Here is a 16,122-nt window from a genome sequence, read left to right as displayed (position 1 = left end):
CGTCACTCAGCCTGCCATCACAGATACACGCAGACAAACCACGTCACTCAGCCTGCCATCACAGATACACGCAGACAAACCACGTCACTCAGCCTGCCATCACAGATACACTAGACAAACCACGTCACTCAGCCTGCCATCACAGATACACGCAGGCAAACCACGTCACTCAGCCTGCCATCACAGATACACTAGACAAACCACGTCACTCAGCCTGCCATCACAGATACACGCAGGCAAACCACGTCACTCAGCCTGCCATCACAGATACACTAGACAAACCACATCACTCAGCCTGCCATCACAGATACACGTAGACAAACCACGTCACTCAGCCTGCCATCACAGATACACTAGACAAACCACGTCACTCAGCCTGCCATCACAGATACACGTAGACAAACCACGTCACTCAGCCTACCGTCACAGATACACTAGACAAACCACGTCACTCAGCCTACCGTCACAGATACACGTAGACAAACCACGTCACTGAGTCATATGTAAAGCATTCAGCCTGCCTCCACCTGGTGAACACCACGGAAGCGTCAGCAATCCTGACATAGCATTTCCGTCACTTGTTTTCACTCGGATTTGACCCTGCCTGGAGGAGACCTGGACAGCCCATCTGCAGCCCCAGCTGCTTAGGGCAGGACTAGAGAACCCGCAGGCGCTCGGAGAACCCTCTAGCACCGTCCCCAGCCTGACAGCGACGAGGAAAGAGACCACTCGTTCATCCCCCACAGCAGTTACCCCTCCTGCCCGCGTCTCACTCACCGATTGAACACCTTAAAGACAATAGCTATTTGGTCGTCTACCCGGAGCACCCCAATCTTGCAGAGACAGCAGAGGAAAGCAGCAAAGGCTGCTTCGTGTCCTGAGGGAGTAAAAACAGCCCAGGTTGACAGTCTTCCAGAAACAAAGGAGTGCGACTCTTCTTGGTCTCACCAGTGTCCCAATCACTGAAACTGCCCCTCCAAGGAGGGAGGTCAACATGGAGATGATAGGTTCTCTTTCCTGCCCAGCAAGACCTAGGCCCTCTGAACCACCAGAGCTATAATTCTACTCCTAACAGGCCCAGGCTATTGCTTCTTAAACAGGCATTTATGTTTAATTTTGTAAATTTAACTCACTCACTAATTCCTGAACACCTACTCTGAGGGCCGTCCCTGCCCATGTCAGACAGTCCCTGCCCTTGACAGTTTATGACAGACATTAAATACACAATCACTTCTATATTCTAGCTCTGAAGGAGGAGAAGGTGAACACTGTCACAGGGGGACCCTGACATAAGGGCTCAAGGGTTCCCTAAGAAAATAATATTTAATCTGAAAGATGAATAAGAATTGGCAAGGCATGGGGGTGAGAAAGCAAAGAGAGCATTCTAGTCAGAAGAAACAGCACGTCAAAAGCCATGAGGCAAGAAAAAATGTGATATGCTTGAAGAACCCTCGGAAGGCCAGTATGGCTAAAGCAGAGAGCAAGGGAGAAAGCGTAACAAGATGAGGCTGAGATCAGATAGGCTTCACAGCCAGAGTCAAAGCTCAGACTTTATCCCCAGAGCAATGGGAGCCACTGAAGGCTTCCAAGCAGGTCCCATTCTAAGCAGGATCACATATGGTCAAAAGGCACCCTGCTTCCTCCCATCATGTCGAATAGGAATGGTCAGCAACACAGAAAACACCGACTGGCCTTTGGACTGAATCCATGGTTCACAGTCACAGAAAACATAATTGGAGGGAGGTGAAGAGAGTATTTCCGCGACTTCCTGTCCTCCTCCTCCAGAATGAAGGTCCCTCCAAGGACGTAAAAAACTTGTGAACTGTTACTTTCACCTGCAGTTTCTGATCATGACCAGCCAGAATCCAAGCCATCATCATTCAGGGGTAACTATCAATCTGAGAGCAACTGAGAAGGGAAGAAAACCCCACCCCCTGCTGACCTGGCCCCTCTCCCCTCCAGGTCTTTCCCTATTAGTCAAAGTACCAAAACTTGATAAACCCGTTCCCTAGCAACAGGGGAAGCAGACACAAAGCTTGCCCAGGACCCAGGTCCAAGGGGGCCCCCTGCAGGCCTACCTCTGTAGCCAGGCAAGGGGAAGGCCCAAGAAAACAGCAGCACTCGCATTTGCCTGCTTTGGGGTGGAAGGGAAAGGAAAGGCGGGCCTACCAAAGCAAGGATCCCTCTCAGCCACCCCCTAACCTGGAAAACACTCCCCCATTAAGGTGTCCACCTGCTCCATTTCCTTGAGAACTCAAGAACACAGGGGATGTGGCTAAAAGCAAGGGCATAGGGAGAAGGTGGCCACAATGCTGCCAGGGGCTACTGAGCTCTCTCATTTCTCAAGGCTTCTGTAAACAATTGCCTTGAGATATAGTAAGTGCTCAGTAAATCACTTTGGTGATGACAATGAGCTCAGAGAGACCATTTTTACCAAGAACAGGAATCAGCTCGGCTCTTATGTCAGCAGGCATATGGCATCAGCTCCCCCTGGTGGTTGGAGCCAGAGCTGCAGGAACAGCACCAAGCCTCCTTGCACCCCGCAGTACTGTACCCCAGCTAGCCCTGTCAGGCTGCTTGCTCAGGGGTCCCCAAAGACAACCCGAAAGCAAAGAGGAAACAGCCCAGAAAGGACGCAGTTTAGCCAAGTAAGTGCCAGGAAAGGCAGGTACCTGTGCCATAGTCGATGCGCGTGGAGTTCCCCACTGACTCCTTTAGGTAAACAGCCACCTCAGGCACAGCAGCTGCCAGATGGGTGGGGACCACTGTGGCCACCAAGTTTTCTGCTTCCTGATAACACAAGAGACACAAAGTGGCGGCAGCAGATTACGCAGCATCCTGGTAGGCAAGCGTCCAGGGGCAGCATCTGACTAGGACCCAGGCTGCTATGCCAGGCGGCCTGGCCCCTACTCTGAACTGGCCACAGAAGGAAAAGAAGGGAGAGCATTTATTCTTACAAAACAAAGACTACTCTGGAGTGGCTTTTCATTCGCTGACTTTTCCTCCAGATGACAGGGTCCTGGGGGCAAGACAGCAGGGATCTGAAAATAAGACATTAAACTTTCCCATCTGGTAACTCATCAACATCCCATAGATGTCGTCTTTCTTCATACTCCCAGCAAGGGAGTTTGTGCCATATGCCCATCAAAGGATGTATGCAAGGATGTTCATAGCAGACTTGTACAGTAGCCAAAACATGAAAACAACCCACAATTGAAATGTCCATCAACAGTAGAATGGATAAATTGTGCTATGTTCATACAATGGAATACTATGCAGCAATGAAAAGATCCGCTGCTATACACAACAATATGGATGAATCATACAGACATACCATTGGGTAAAATAAGCCAGACATTTATATGAAGTTCAAAAAATGTCAAAATCTACCTATGGAATAGAAATCAAAAGAGCTGGGGAGATATCAACTAGGAGGGGCACGAGGGTCCTGCTTAAGTGCTAGAATGTTCTATAACTTAATATGGGTGGTATATACATTAAGGGTAAATATACATTAAGGGTAAAAATATAGTAAGGGCAAAAATACATTAAGCTATACAGCTATAATATGTCAGCTTTAAGTTATCCTATACAGTGGGGCCTTGACTTACGAGACCGAGCTCGTTAAGGAGCTCGTTAACTCAAATTACTCTATCAATTCAATGCAAAAAATCTGCGGAGAGACAGCTGGTATCTCAAAAAACTCGTTAGTCGGGACACTCGTAAGTCAAGGCCCCACTGTATAATAAAAGCCTAATATGCAAATTGTCCCTTCGACTGGGAGTTCGACCACTCGCTATGACGTGCGCTGACCACCAGGGGGCGGCATGGAACATGGTGGGCATCTGCGACGTGGCGCTGGCAGCGGGGCGGCAGTGCCAGTCCTGATGGGCCCCAATGAGAGCAGGACCGTGGCAGGATGGTGGAGCAGGTGAGCGGGCAGCACCAGGCCAAGGTGGGTGCGAGTGGGGCCCAATCGTCCCACCCATTGCTCAGCAGACAGTGACCAGCAGCGGCAGTGGGGGGCAGGGCCACTGCCTGGGTCCCAGGCACTGAGGGAGCCAGGCGGGGCCCAGTCACCCCGCCAAACGCCCTGAAAATGGCAATCAGCGGCAGTGGTGGGGGGCGGGGCCACCGCCTGGCTCCCAAATGCTGAGGGAGCCGGACAGGGGCCCAATGGCTCAGGCGGAAGGGGGTATGCAGGACCCAGGGGCCCAGGTGCTGCCCAGGGCCAAGAGGTCAGCTCGGACCTGCCCTTCCATGCTAGATGCTCGCGCTTTGATCACCGGCCAGGCCTAGGGACTGTACTTGTGCATAAATTTTGTGCACCAGGCCTCTAGTAACTCTATAAAAATCTTTAAAAAAACAACTCAAGCCCATGTGCCATCTTAGAATCCAGAGGCATCCGAGCTACTCTTAGGGAAGGAAAGCATTTTGCTGGGTCCTTGGAGCCCCCTCTGCTCCACGTAAAAACCCCAGGCCAGAGAAATGAGAACCCAAGCTCCGCACTGTCAGTGTGTGGACACCTGGCCTGAGAATCTCCTGGAGACCCAGTGAAAATCTGGATTCTCAGACCCCATCTGGACTGACAGACTGCTTTTCTGAGGATGGGGTTGCAATCCTGCATTTTGTTTGTTTGTTTGCTTTGAACAGGAATCACCTTCATATGATTAAAAAATAAACAGGTGATAAAAGGTATGCACTGAGAAGTCCCACTCCACCCTTCTCCCCACCACCCTCCTCTCCCCTGCCCCCCAAAAGAAACCACAGCTTTATTTGCCTTTTGTGTATCCTTCCAGTGATGTTTCCCTATGCAAACTGGGCAATACAAACATACTTTTTATTTCTCCCTCTTTCTAACCAAAAGGCAGCTTGCAATATGCATCATAGGCCTGGCTGCTCTTCAACCTGATAGTAGACCCCAGAGTCCCTTCCCTCAGTTCCCTAGTGGGACTCCTTATTCCTCCTTACAGCTGCACAGTGCTCCAGAGGCGGAGGTACTAGTTTATTTAACTGATCCCCTGCAGACGGACACCTAGGGTGTTTCGATCAGTTGCCCACTAAACAGCCCTGTGCAGAGAACTGCGTATCCACATGGTCATTCCCAGAGGGTGGCTAAATGCATCTGTACTTTTGGTAAATGGAATTGCCATCTTAATAAACTCCCAGTGATTCTGATATGCCTGAAAGCTCCCTCCAGCCCAGCCCCCAGCCTGTCTGTGGCAGCCTCACCTGGTCAAGTCTGGCATACCAGGTCCTGAAGGCCTTGTTCCCAAATCGAGAGGGCTGGTCCATTGGTGGAGTCTCATCAATCCACCTGTCCAGAGTGTTGAGAAGAGCGACCAGTTTCTCAATGGCCTGTGGAGGCAAAATAGAGGAGCAAGACACAATGACCAAGCCAGAGCCAGAGGGAGTCCCCACCGTTGCTGAACAATGACCCCAAGACATGGAGCTACCTGGCATCCTCCTTGCTGTGCCCCTTCCCAACACACTGAGTATGAAAAAGAGGCCAGGGGAGCATAGTGAGCTTTCCAGAAAGGGACCAGCACCAGGCTGAAGGGACAAGGGTGGCTTCAGCAGCTGGTTCTCTGACTAGCCTCGAGGAGCTGTTGGACAAGCACGAACTGCAGCCCTGACCTTCTTTTTTGTTTTGTAAATATATTTGTATTGATTTCAGAGAGGGAGGGAGAGGGAGAGGGAGAGGGAGGGAGAGGGAGAGGGAGAGGGAGACAGACATCAATGAGAGAGAGAATCATTGATCAGCTGCCCCCCACATGCCCCACACACTGGGGATCGAGCCAGCAACCTGTGCATATGCCCTGACCAGGAATTGAACCATGACCTCCTGGTTCATAGGTCAATGCTCAACCACTGAGTCACGCCAGCTGGGCAAACCTGATCTTTTTCACTAGAATCAGTGTGGTCTTCTATTTAGTACATAACACCTCCTCACCACAGAAAACAGAAGTGTAAAAGGAAGAAAACAAAAATGACCAGTAATCCTAACACCCAGAAATAAGCATTATTTACTTTTTAACATACTCTTCATATTTTTCCAGTGTTTTCTATTGCTTATCATGGTGACAATTTTGAAGGCAACTGGACCGATTCAAAAAACACCATTTAGTTGCCACGGACCTTGAGCCAGTGACTTGAACGCTCTGTGCCTATGTCTTCATCTCAAAGTGGGCATGCTGATAGATACCTCTCGAGGCTGTCATGAGAACTAAATCACACCCCATGAAGGATGCCTGCTGCAGTGCAGGCTCAAGGTGATGGTGTATGATTACACAAGCTCTAAACATGGGTCACAGGGCACACGCGGCTTTGTAGCCTGCTATTTCCTCATGAACCTCATTCCACATCAATATGTAAACATGACTTTACAATAACCTCTAGTAAGTGACTAAGACTTCATTGTGCCAGTGAACTACAATTTATTTACCGAATCCCTCACTGTGAAACGTTTGGGTTCTTTTCAACTGTTCACTACCACAGATAGCCTGAGATAAACAACCCGAAGCTCATCCTCCGTGAGAATGCTGGCCAAAGGTAGCAGCGTGGGTAATGCCTTGTAGGACCACAGGTGTTCAAGATCCCGTCCCTCATCCCCGCTTTTCCCACGGAGGGCCGGGACTAAGAGTGGAATCGGTGTCACAGGCCAGGGCCACATGAGCACACAGTGTTACTCAACGAGAAATGAGGTGAGGCTGCCTATCCGAGACACAGGTCTGTGAGGACGGTGAGAAAGTGCTCCTTGCAGATGAGGCTGACAGAAGTGGGCCACGTGAGGGGCGACGAAAGGCACAGGGAGAACATGATACAGAAGACATTCCGAGTCAGGTGGCCCTGGGAGGAAGGAGCCTGCCAAAAGGAGGATCGTGCCTGTGTCTACTGGGCAGAACAGTCTAAGGCAGCGGTCACCAACCCTTCGGACCTCACGGACCACCAGTGGTCCGTGGACCACCGGTTGGCAACCGCTGGTCTAAGGAGATGCCTCCAGAGCTCCTGGCACTGGTGGGAACTAGCAGGGTGATGCCCACAGAAAAGGTTGTGATAAGGAGGGCAAGGCATGGTCAGGTCTGCCATGCAGAGACGCTTCCCAAGAGCTGTGTATGTACCTGGAGGTGGGCTTGAGCTAATGTTATACATGTTAGCCAATGCCCCCCTGTAGAGCTCCAGGAGGCAGGAATCACATTGCTATCCATGTAAGTGGTGCCTCCTGTCATTGTGTGACATGACAACAGCCTTCATCACCCTGTTCCCTATGCTTGAGGCCTGGGAGGAGAAATGTACCGTAGAGGACAAAGCTCCCTTTATACTGGCCTGAAGCAGAGGCCTGGTGACATAAGTCTGCCTCGCTGAAATGTGGCAGAAAGTGCCGTCAGAACCTGTCTTTGTGAAGAACCAGGTCACCAGGAACACTGATCACAGGGACAGAGCAGACCTGACCTGGGACTTGGGAGGATGCTGCAATAATCCTGGCCGGGAAGCACCAGCAAGCCCGTCCAGAGATGTCAATCTCTGGTGACACACGGAGGAGGATTAGGAAGATGCTCAGGCCCGCAGCCCGGCTGACCAGTGAACAATGGAAAGGCTCCGAGCTCTCTTTCTGCAGACGGGTTTTCAACTGGGGGTGGGAGGCCTCTACTGTTGGGCTAGTTGGGGGAAAAGGTTAGAGGAGAGAGAACTGTGGGCTTGTACCTGAAAACACAAAGAACACATTGAGCTGCACTTCTCCCTAATCCAATGCTTTCTTTTTGGATTTCATGGACAAGTAAAATTTTGGAGACATTTTCTATTCTGCTCTCATTTTAAAAATCAAACAGAACAACAGTAAAAAAAAAATAAATAAAAATAAGACTCTTATCTATCATCTTTATTTTGCAAAAATCAAAAATTCTAACCCAAAGAGGACAGACATAATCTCAAAACGAAGGAGAGCCTTCTAAACACGGACGTAGACAAGCCCACGTCACCCTTGCTTGCTCCTTGCTACAGGCAGTCTGGAAGCCGCCACCCAGACCACTGTGCCCTCTCCCCAGCTGCAACTGCCATTCCTGCAGCGGGAGGCAGCAGTGAGAAGAATCAGGAGACCTACGGAACCAAGCAGAAGACAGCTGGGGGGTACGTGAGAACCTGGGCCCCTTCCCAAGTTCCAACTGCACCTCCCGCCCTGGGGCCTATCATGAAGGCCATCTGTAAGTGTGCGGTGGGCCTGGGGAGCCTGGCCAGCTCCTCAGTAAAGGAATGGCCAAAAAGAAGCTGTTACCGGATGTGAGCCGGATGGTAAACAGCTGGCATTTTTAGCTCACCGTTTGCTTTGTTTTTGTTTGTTAATCCTTATCCAAGGACTTCGTTTTCATTTATGCTTTTTAATGAGAGTGAGGAGGAGAAGAAGAGAGAGAGAAACAGAGAGAGAGAGAGAGAGAGAAATATTAACGTGACACACACATCCATTGGTTACCTCCTGCACATGCCCCCTCACCGGGGATCAAACCTGCAAACCAGGTTCATACCCTTGACTAGGATTCAAACCTGAGACCCTTCGGTGGGTGGGCTGACTCTCTAACTACTGAGCTACTGGCCAGGCTGCTTTGTTTTCTGTACTCTACATAGCCCTATACTGACAAAGCCTGTGTTGCAGAGACATCACTGACAGGCCGCCCCTGTACACACGTAAGTCCTAATAAACTCATGTCTTTCACAGCCAGTCCTCTGGGTTATTTATCTGGAATTGGCAAGCAATACGCTGAGGCCTTCTCGGACCTCAGCTCTTTGCAGGACACAGCTCCCATCCATGGGCCAAGCCACTTCCTGTGAGCTGTGCCTCCTGCTGACCCTGCCAGCTGTGGGCAGAACCTGGGAGCCACTGGAGACTAGTCACCTCTGTACACTGAGTGGGGAGCAGCCCACTCCCCCTGGTGCTGGGATGAACCCCAGCTCAGGAAGAGCCCGAACTGAAGCAACAACACTACTGGAAATTAGAAATGCAAAATAGCTAACGCTTACAATCTATATAATAAAAGGCTAATATGCAAACTGACCGAACGGTGGAACGATCTGTTGCCATGATATGCACTGACCATCAGGGGGCAGACACTTAACACAGGAGCTGCCCCTTGGTGGTCAGTGCACTCCCACAGGGGGAGCACCGCTCAGCCAGAAGCTGGGCTCATGGTGAGCACCGCGGTGGTGGCAGGAGCCTCTCCCACCTTTGCGGCAGCGCTAAGGATGTCCAACTGCTAGCTTAGGCTAAGCCGTCAGTCGGACATCCCAAGGGCTCCCAAACTGCAAGAGGGCACAGGCCCAGGCTGAGGGAAGCACCGCGCCCCCCCCACGAGTGCACAAATTTTGTGCATTGGGCCTCTAGTAGCTAATAATGATAATGTCATTTGTCCGTGCCAGGTACTGTGCAAAACCACCCTACACGTGGGATCTTAGCAGATCCTCCCCAGGGGCCATGAGTAGGTCTGTGGCTCTTCCCACTCTACATATGAGGACATAGAGGGTCACAGGGAACAAGGTCACTCAGCTTAGAAGTGAGAGGTTATGAAAACCCGGTCGGCCTGACTCCAGAACTCAGGCACTTAACCACGCTGCAATTCTGCCAAAAGAACAGCTCCTGTGCTAAGACAACACCTGGTTGGTGTGGCCTGCTACCATCAAAGCCTCAGAGGCAATTAAGGGACCTGGGAGGGATTTGGCAGCTCAGAACCTGCTGGAGTAATTATAACATCCCCTTTAACTAGCCTTCCCACCACATTCCCCAACCCACTGAGCAGAGCAGAGCAGAGCATCTCCTGCCACAGGCTCAAAGAGGAGCCCACTCTCCCATCCTGCACCTGTGCCTCCAGTCCCGGGCACTGAGTGGGCCAGCTCCCAGGAGAAGACTGGCAATCCCCAGCACTGGCTCCCTCAAGTGACAGAAGAGGACCTCGGCCACCCAGCAACCAGTCAGGGCCAATGTGAGCCTCAGGCCAGGTGGAGAGACTGGGCCAGGCCCAGGCTACAGCTAGAGAGCTGGGTGAGACAAGACACTGAGAGGCTCCTCAGGCCCTGGTGTCTCAGATAAGAGGCTCAAGGTGGTTCTGGGCCAACTGGGACAGGAATCCAAGAGGCCACTGGAGGCCTGGGACCCAGCCCTGGGAGATGGCATCCAGCAGAGCAAACAACTACAGGACCACACCTTCCCAGGGATATCAGCCTCCCCACAGCTCTCGCCCTCCCTCCACAAACAAGCCTGTCTCTGAAACCCAGACAAAGAGCACCCACCTAGCAGTGTGCCCTTCAACTCAATGTTTCCACTCCTAGACGTGGAAATAACGCCCACATATGTAGGCGCAAGGATATTCAGAGCAGCAATGTTTAGGGACACAACCTAAAAGTCTGCAGTTAGGGGATTGTTTAAACCAATGAGGGCATGGCTCAGTGAGGCAGCCATTCCCATGGCAGGAGAGGAGGAGCTCACAGGGCAGGTCTGGATGACACTCCCCCACTGTTAGCGGTCGGCTATGAGAGGGAAGACAGCAAGAGGCCAGTGCTAACGTTACACACGTTTCTCAGTAATCTCTTCAGTGAGCACGGTTACTTCTTTTGTGATCTCTTTTGACTTATAATGTATATAAACATACCAGTTAGCAAAAATGCAGGCTATAAAATGTCATCTTTACCTCGATCCAATTTTCTATTCACAGATTTTTAAAAAGTGTGAGAAGTATAGATACAACAATGTCAACTGCACATGTGTTTGGATGATGTGATTTTCTGCACTGGCCCCGCTGTGGGCAATGAGCACACGACTCCATGGAGCTATTTCTGGAAGGCCCTGCCACAGCAGGCACCCTGCCCGTCCTACCTCAGAGACTTTGTACTCGAAGGTCAGCTTCTTCCCCTTCACACCTTCGTTGAGGGTAAGGATGAATCCGATGTAGTCGGCGTATGCCTACCAAACAGGGGAGGAGGACAGTGGGATGTGGAAAGGGCTGTCAGACCCCCACTCTCTCTATACCCCAGCTGCACCCAGTTACCAAAATGCTCCAAGCTGCCCCTGGCTCCCAACCAGGTAGCAGGAGCAGTAGAAAGATAATGTCAAATACCCCGCCCTCCCCCTCCATCCCACACCGCTGGCAAGCCAATGACACCTGGGCCTCCAGCCAGAATTTACTGTGTGCTCACTCTTGCTCCCGGCAGTTTCTTTACACAACAGCCCACGAGCAGCACTATCACTGACCCCATTCTACAGGGAGAAGACCAAGGCTTCAGGAGAGTGACTTGCCCAACGTCTCCTAAGACCAAGATCTCAGTAGATGTGGAGCAGGACCCAGCCAACCAAACCCCACTGTACTACACCACCAGGAGCCCAAGGACCCACCCAGGGTCCCTCTCCCCTGCTCATATTCCAGATGGTTCCCCACCGCTGTCTGCCTTGGTGCAGTGCCCGCTCCCAGGAGAAGTGGTGTCTTCTGCCCATGGCCGGGGCTCTCAGCACACCCATCCCCAGGTCCCGCTGGGCGCTCTCCTCCCTGCTGGGCCGCAGGGTGCACCCAGCCTGGGGATAACAAAGCACTGAGGCACAGGCCCCTAGAGGGGCAGTTCCTGGGAACAAGGGACTGCTCAGGCTTGTTTCTTCATCATCCCTCTGCCCCTCACTTTCTTCCTTCCTCCTTATCTAAGCCTAAAGGATACCAGCCCCAGATGAGTCCTGAGAACCCACCACTCAGTATCTAGAAGCGGGTATTCCTATAGCAGATCCTCTTGCCAGCCTAGGAATGGCTGCAGGTGGGAGTGAGGGACAGTACCTAAAGCAACTCCCCTGGCCCAGGGCAAGCCTGAGCCCTCATCCTGACTGGCAGTGCCCACAACTGCCTCTGCAAAGCACACTGGGATGCAAGGAGAGGAGGGAGCAAGGGGCAGTCCCTGCTCCTATGTGGGTCCGAGTCTCTTGGTGACTAAAAGTCAGGACATTCTGACAAAGGTGACTGTGTACAAAGTCTCTACAGATGCCACCACCACCACCACCATCGTCATCATCATCACAAGAGCATCGTTCAGCATGCACATCAGGAGAGAAAGTGACCAACACTTCCCTAAAAGTGTTGGTGCCTCGAGCAGGACTGGCACACTTTGCCTACAACGGGCCAGACAGTAAATACTTTAGGCTCCCTGGACCATACAACTCTGCCCTTGTCGTGTGAAAGCAGCATGGACAACAGACCCATGAATGAGCGTGGCTGTGTGCCAACAAAACTGTATTTACAGAAACAGGCGGAGAGCCAGCTTCGTCTGGCAGGCATCATTTGCCAACCTGTGGCCTAGACCCATGGTCGGCAAACTGCGGCTCGCGAGCCACATGTGGCTCTTTGGCCCCTTGAGTGTGGCTCTTCCTAAGCCTTAGGAGTACCCTAATTAAGTTAATAACAATGTACCTACCTATATAGTTTAAGTTTAAAACTTGGCTCTCAAAAGAAACTCCAGTCGTTGTACTGTTGATATTTGGCTCTGTTGACTAATGAGTTTGCCGGCCACTGGCCTAGACCAATGTAAGCACAGCAGACTCCTCACCGGAAACCTGCCAAGCTGCCAAGACCCCAAGCCTGCCCTTCTCTACAAGGGACACCCCACCCCCGCTGACCAGACCAGGTCGGCACCTGGCTGGAGCTGGAGCCAAGGCCTTCCCTGGGAATGTGACATTGGCTTTCTTTTTCTCAGTCCCAGTCTTTCCGCAGCCTGACCACAGCCGGGAGGGACGCGCTGTTGTCTTCTGCAGCACAGAAAGCTGGTCTGACCCACAGTGCTCTGGGCCCCAGTTCCAGGTATTTTTAGGCTCAGTCACTTCCCTGGCCTCGGCTTTCATGTAATAACCTCTCCCTTTGATGTACTGCTCCCCAACTTGCTGTTACTTGTAACCAAGAATCACGTAACACACTCCTTCATTTAGGACACTCACGTCAGCCAATACAACTCTCAAGGGGCGATGGTGTATGAGAACCAGGAGCACAACTCTGTAGGGTTACTCTGGCCCCGGCCCCCAGAGATTTCCCACTGAAGCATCTCTGAGCGTTGCCCCTGACGGGAGGGACAGTCATCTCCTCTGTCACCTCTCTTCCTAGCTTCTAAGAGCTGTGGCTCCAAGGGCGTGAGGGTCAGGAGCTCACAGCCCATCATGTCCAGAAAACCAGTGTCTCTGAAAAAGCCCCAGTTTCTCCTCTTGGCTCTGACCCTGCAGGGTAGACCCCACTGGTACCTGAGAACGCTTCCATTTGCCCATGTCCGGAACCGTGTGGATCTCCTTCTTCGGAATGATAAAGCTCTGAGTGGCTGGAGGGGTCTCCTCCGAAGAATCTTGACAAAGAAAATGAAAAAGCAAACAAATAAATAGAAACCCTTCCCAACACACACACACTTTTAAACCAAGACTCCAACACCCAAGCCCCAGTGTAAACCAGACACAGACTCCCAGGACAGAGTATTTAAACCAAACCCACTGGCCTCCTGACTTTCCTTTCTCTGCAAGGAAAACAAGGTATCAGTTGTTGAGGGAGAAGCCTAGGGGACCTAAGGAGGAGGCTAGGGAACCTGAGATAAGAGCAAAGCAAACCTCTACCTAATCCGAATTCAACCAGGGCCCAAGAAAGAGACCAGAAACTCTTCCTCCTCCCACCTGTTCTCCCAATGTTCCCAGGACCCAACATTGAGACCCCCTCCGATTAGTAAATTGCTACTCTAAGATGCCAAATAGAAAGCTTTGTAGGTCAGGCTAGTAACCTAACCACATTGTCTTTATGGGAAAATGTGCTCCACGTTCCAAATAATCAACTTGCAATGATATTTGGGAACAGAGCCCTTCTGTACATTGGGGAACTGCTCCCTGCAAGGGTCAGTCCCCCTGACATTGTTTCACAGAGAGGAAAACCTCCAGGCCACGCCCTGTTACCAGGGGAAAGGTTACCCTATAGGAAGCATTGCAACAAATCACTGACGCAACACACAAGTTGCCAGAACACAAAATCCCAAGTCAGAAAAGCAAGCCTTCCGACACAGGACTGCGACAAACGAAGTCAGACCCACAGTCTCTCCAGCCTCAAGGTTCTGCCTCTGACAAAGGGACCACCGGACAGTTGGATCCCCTAAAACCTCTCAGTATAGATGGAAACATACCAAGTGTTAGAGATGTTCCTAACGACCCCCCCCCCGCCCCGAAAGTGTTATGTAGCATCATCTACCATTTAGGAACCAGTCCACGTGTTCAACTTGTACCACCTTTGAGCAGGATCACAGGATTCCCACACTGACTTAACTGCCATGTCCCATGCGCTGCCCACATCCTCTGTGGACACACACGGCAGCCCTATGCAGGCAGCCTCAGGTTTAAGAAATGAGGGAACAGGCTCCCAGGGGCTGGGACTTGCCAGCAGAGTGAGGTCTGTGTGCCTCCAGAAGCCCAGGTGTTCACACTACACCGAGAGAAGCAGTTCGCTCTACTTGCCCCAAAACGCCCTGCTTCAAACTTCCGAGAAGGGCCACACGCCGGGAGCCTGGATCCTCCAGCCATCTGACCTCCCGGGCCTTCATCTCGTTCACGCACAGGTTCTCGCCCTCACCCACCACCCGTCTTCAGGGACACATCTCACGGGGATTCTTATTGAGAATGCCTTCTATCTCCCGATGCCATTCCCAGAACTTCTGAGGCAGCTGGAGGGGGGCGGGGGGACACTCAGCCAGGGGACCATACAAGGTCCCGGAAATCATTTGGTCCGGCCCTGCCTAGCCATCAGGGGTGAGTTAATTAAATGTCTGGCCACACAGAGCAGGCTAATTTTTAAGCTGATAAATGTGTATGGCCCCCATCAGTGGTTCTCACCCTTCCGGCCCTTTAAATACAGTTCCTCATGTTGTGACCCAACCATAAAATTATTTTCGTTGCTACTTCATAACTGTCATGTTGCTACTGTTATGAATCGTCATGTAAATATCTGATATGCAGGATGGTCTTAGGCGATCCCTGTGAATGGGACGTTTGACTGGTTGAGAACCGCTGCCTTAAATGATGTTCTGAATATCCAATGGCCCTCAGCAGGAAAAAGGATCCCCACCCACCCCTGTTCTAAGGGCACACGCACAGAAGTTTTGTGTTAAACAAAGTAATGTCTGGTTGCATGCCCTAGGAGATCACACCCAGGTCTTTATTCATCTTTGTTTTTTTTCTTTTTGTTTTTTTGCAGGGGTGGGAGGCTTGTAGGGGAGGGACTCTTGATCTTGAACATTTCTGAGACCTTCCCAGAGATCACAAAATGTAAGAGGGTGGAAGGAATAGCAGATGCTTTCCAAACCCTAGCTGTGTGTTTGGCTAACCTATTTGCTCCTGATATAATTTTAAAAGTCTTCTTAGCTCAAGGTGGGGGTGAGGGGGTGTCAGCAGCACCCCCACCCCCACCCCCGGGCCGTTCTCCAGGTTGCAGGCCTCTATCCCTAGCACCTCCACCCCCAGCTATTCGAGTGAACTTGAAAGAGGCCACGGTGCAAATAAAAGTCACAGATGGTGATGCCAGGGAGAGACGCATCTCCTTGCACAACCAGCCTTTTTAAATTAGTGGTTTAGGCGACCGAGAGCAGTTTCTCTCAATAAATTCTCAGCCACCGAAACTCCCGAGTCCGGCCTCCCAGAGGGAGGGAGGAGTGGGGGTGCGGGGGGCCGGGCGTGGAGGCAGCTGGGGATGGGGTCCAGCAGGCCCAGCCCACGGGGCACCCCTCCCGCGGAGCAGGGTCGCATAACGAGGGCAGCCCCGTCCATGCATCTTCCCCGCCGGATAAGGGTGACCTGGGTCCGAGCAGCCCGGGCGTGGAAAGGCCCCGCTCCCGCCGAGGCGTGGCCCACCAGACCCTCCGGCAGCCCGGGCTCCCCAAGTCCCGGGGAGCGCCCCACCCGCCAGCCTTTCGCCGCGGCCCTGGGTTCTTGCCCTCCTGCCAGGCCCCCTCAATCGCTACCTCTTCTTCAGGCGCCCATCAACCCCCGGCCCCTCGAGGGTTCCCCCATCTCCGGACCCTCCCGGGCCGGAGGCCCCCAACAAAGCCCTTTCCCCGGCTTGGGTCCCCTGGGCCGGCCCCCCGCACACCCCGAAA

General features: G+C 52.1%; 1 protein-coding gene across 1 annotated transcript in view; it reads right to left on the bottom strand.

Annotated features, from left to right (window-relative positions):
• Positions 1–13,344, bottom strand: part of PTPA (protein phosphatase 2 phosphatase activator) — a 28,496-nt gene extending 15,152 nt beyond the window's left edge. Inside the window, exons 1-5 of the mRNA XM_014445591.2 lie at positions 13,247–13,344; positions 10,859–10,945; positions 5,233–5,358; positions 2,673–2,790; positions 778–877 (exon numbers count right to left, since the gene is read on the bottom strand). Of these exons, the coding sequence (XP_014301077.1) occupies positions 778–877; positions 2,673–2,790; positions 5,233–5,358; positions 10,859–10,945; positions 13,247–13,270 (455 nt within the window). The 5' untranslated portion in view covers positions 13,271–13,344. The remainder of the gene's footprint in view (positions 1–777; positions 878–2,672; positions 2,791–5,232; positions 5,359–10,858; positions 10,946–13,246) is intronic.
• Between the last annotated feature and the right edge of the window lie 2,778 nt (positions 13,345–16,122).

The sequence above is a fragment of the Myotis lucifugus genome, unplaced genomic scaffold (assembly GCF_000147115.1).
Source record: "Myotis lucifugus unplaced genomic scaffold, Myoluc2.0 scaffold_465, whole genome shotgun sequence".
In the NCBI taxonomy this organism is placed as follows: domain Eukaryota; kingdom Metazoa; phylum Chordata; class Mammalia; order Chiroptera; family Vespertilionidae; genus Myotis; species Myotis lucifugus.
The sequence above is the reverse complement of the archived record's forward strand: the minus strand, read 5'-3'. Positions and strand labels throughout refer to the sequence as shown.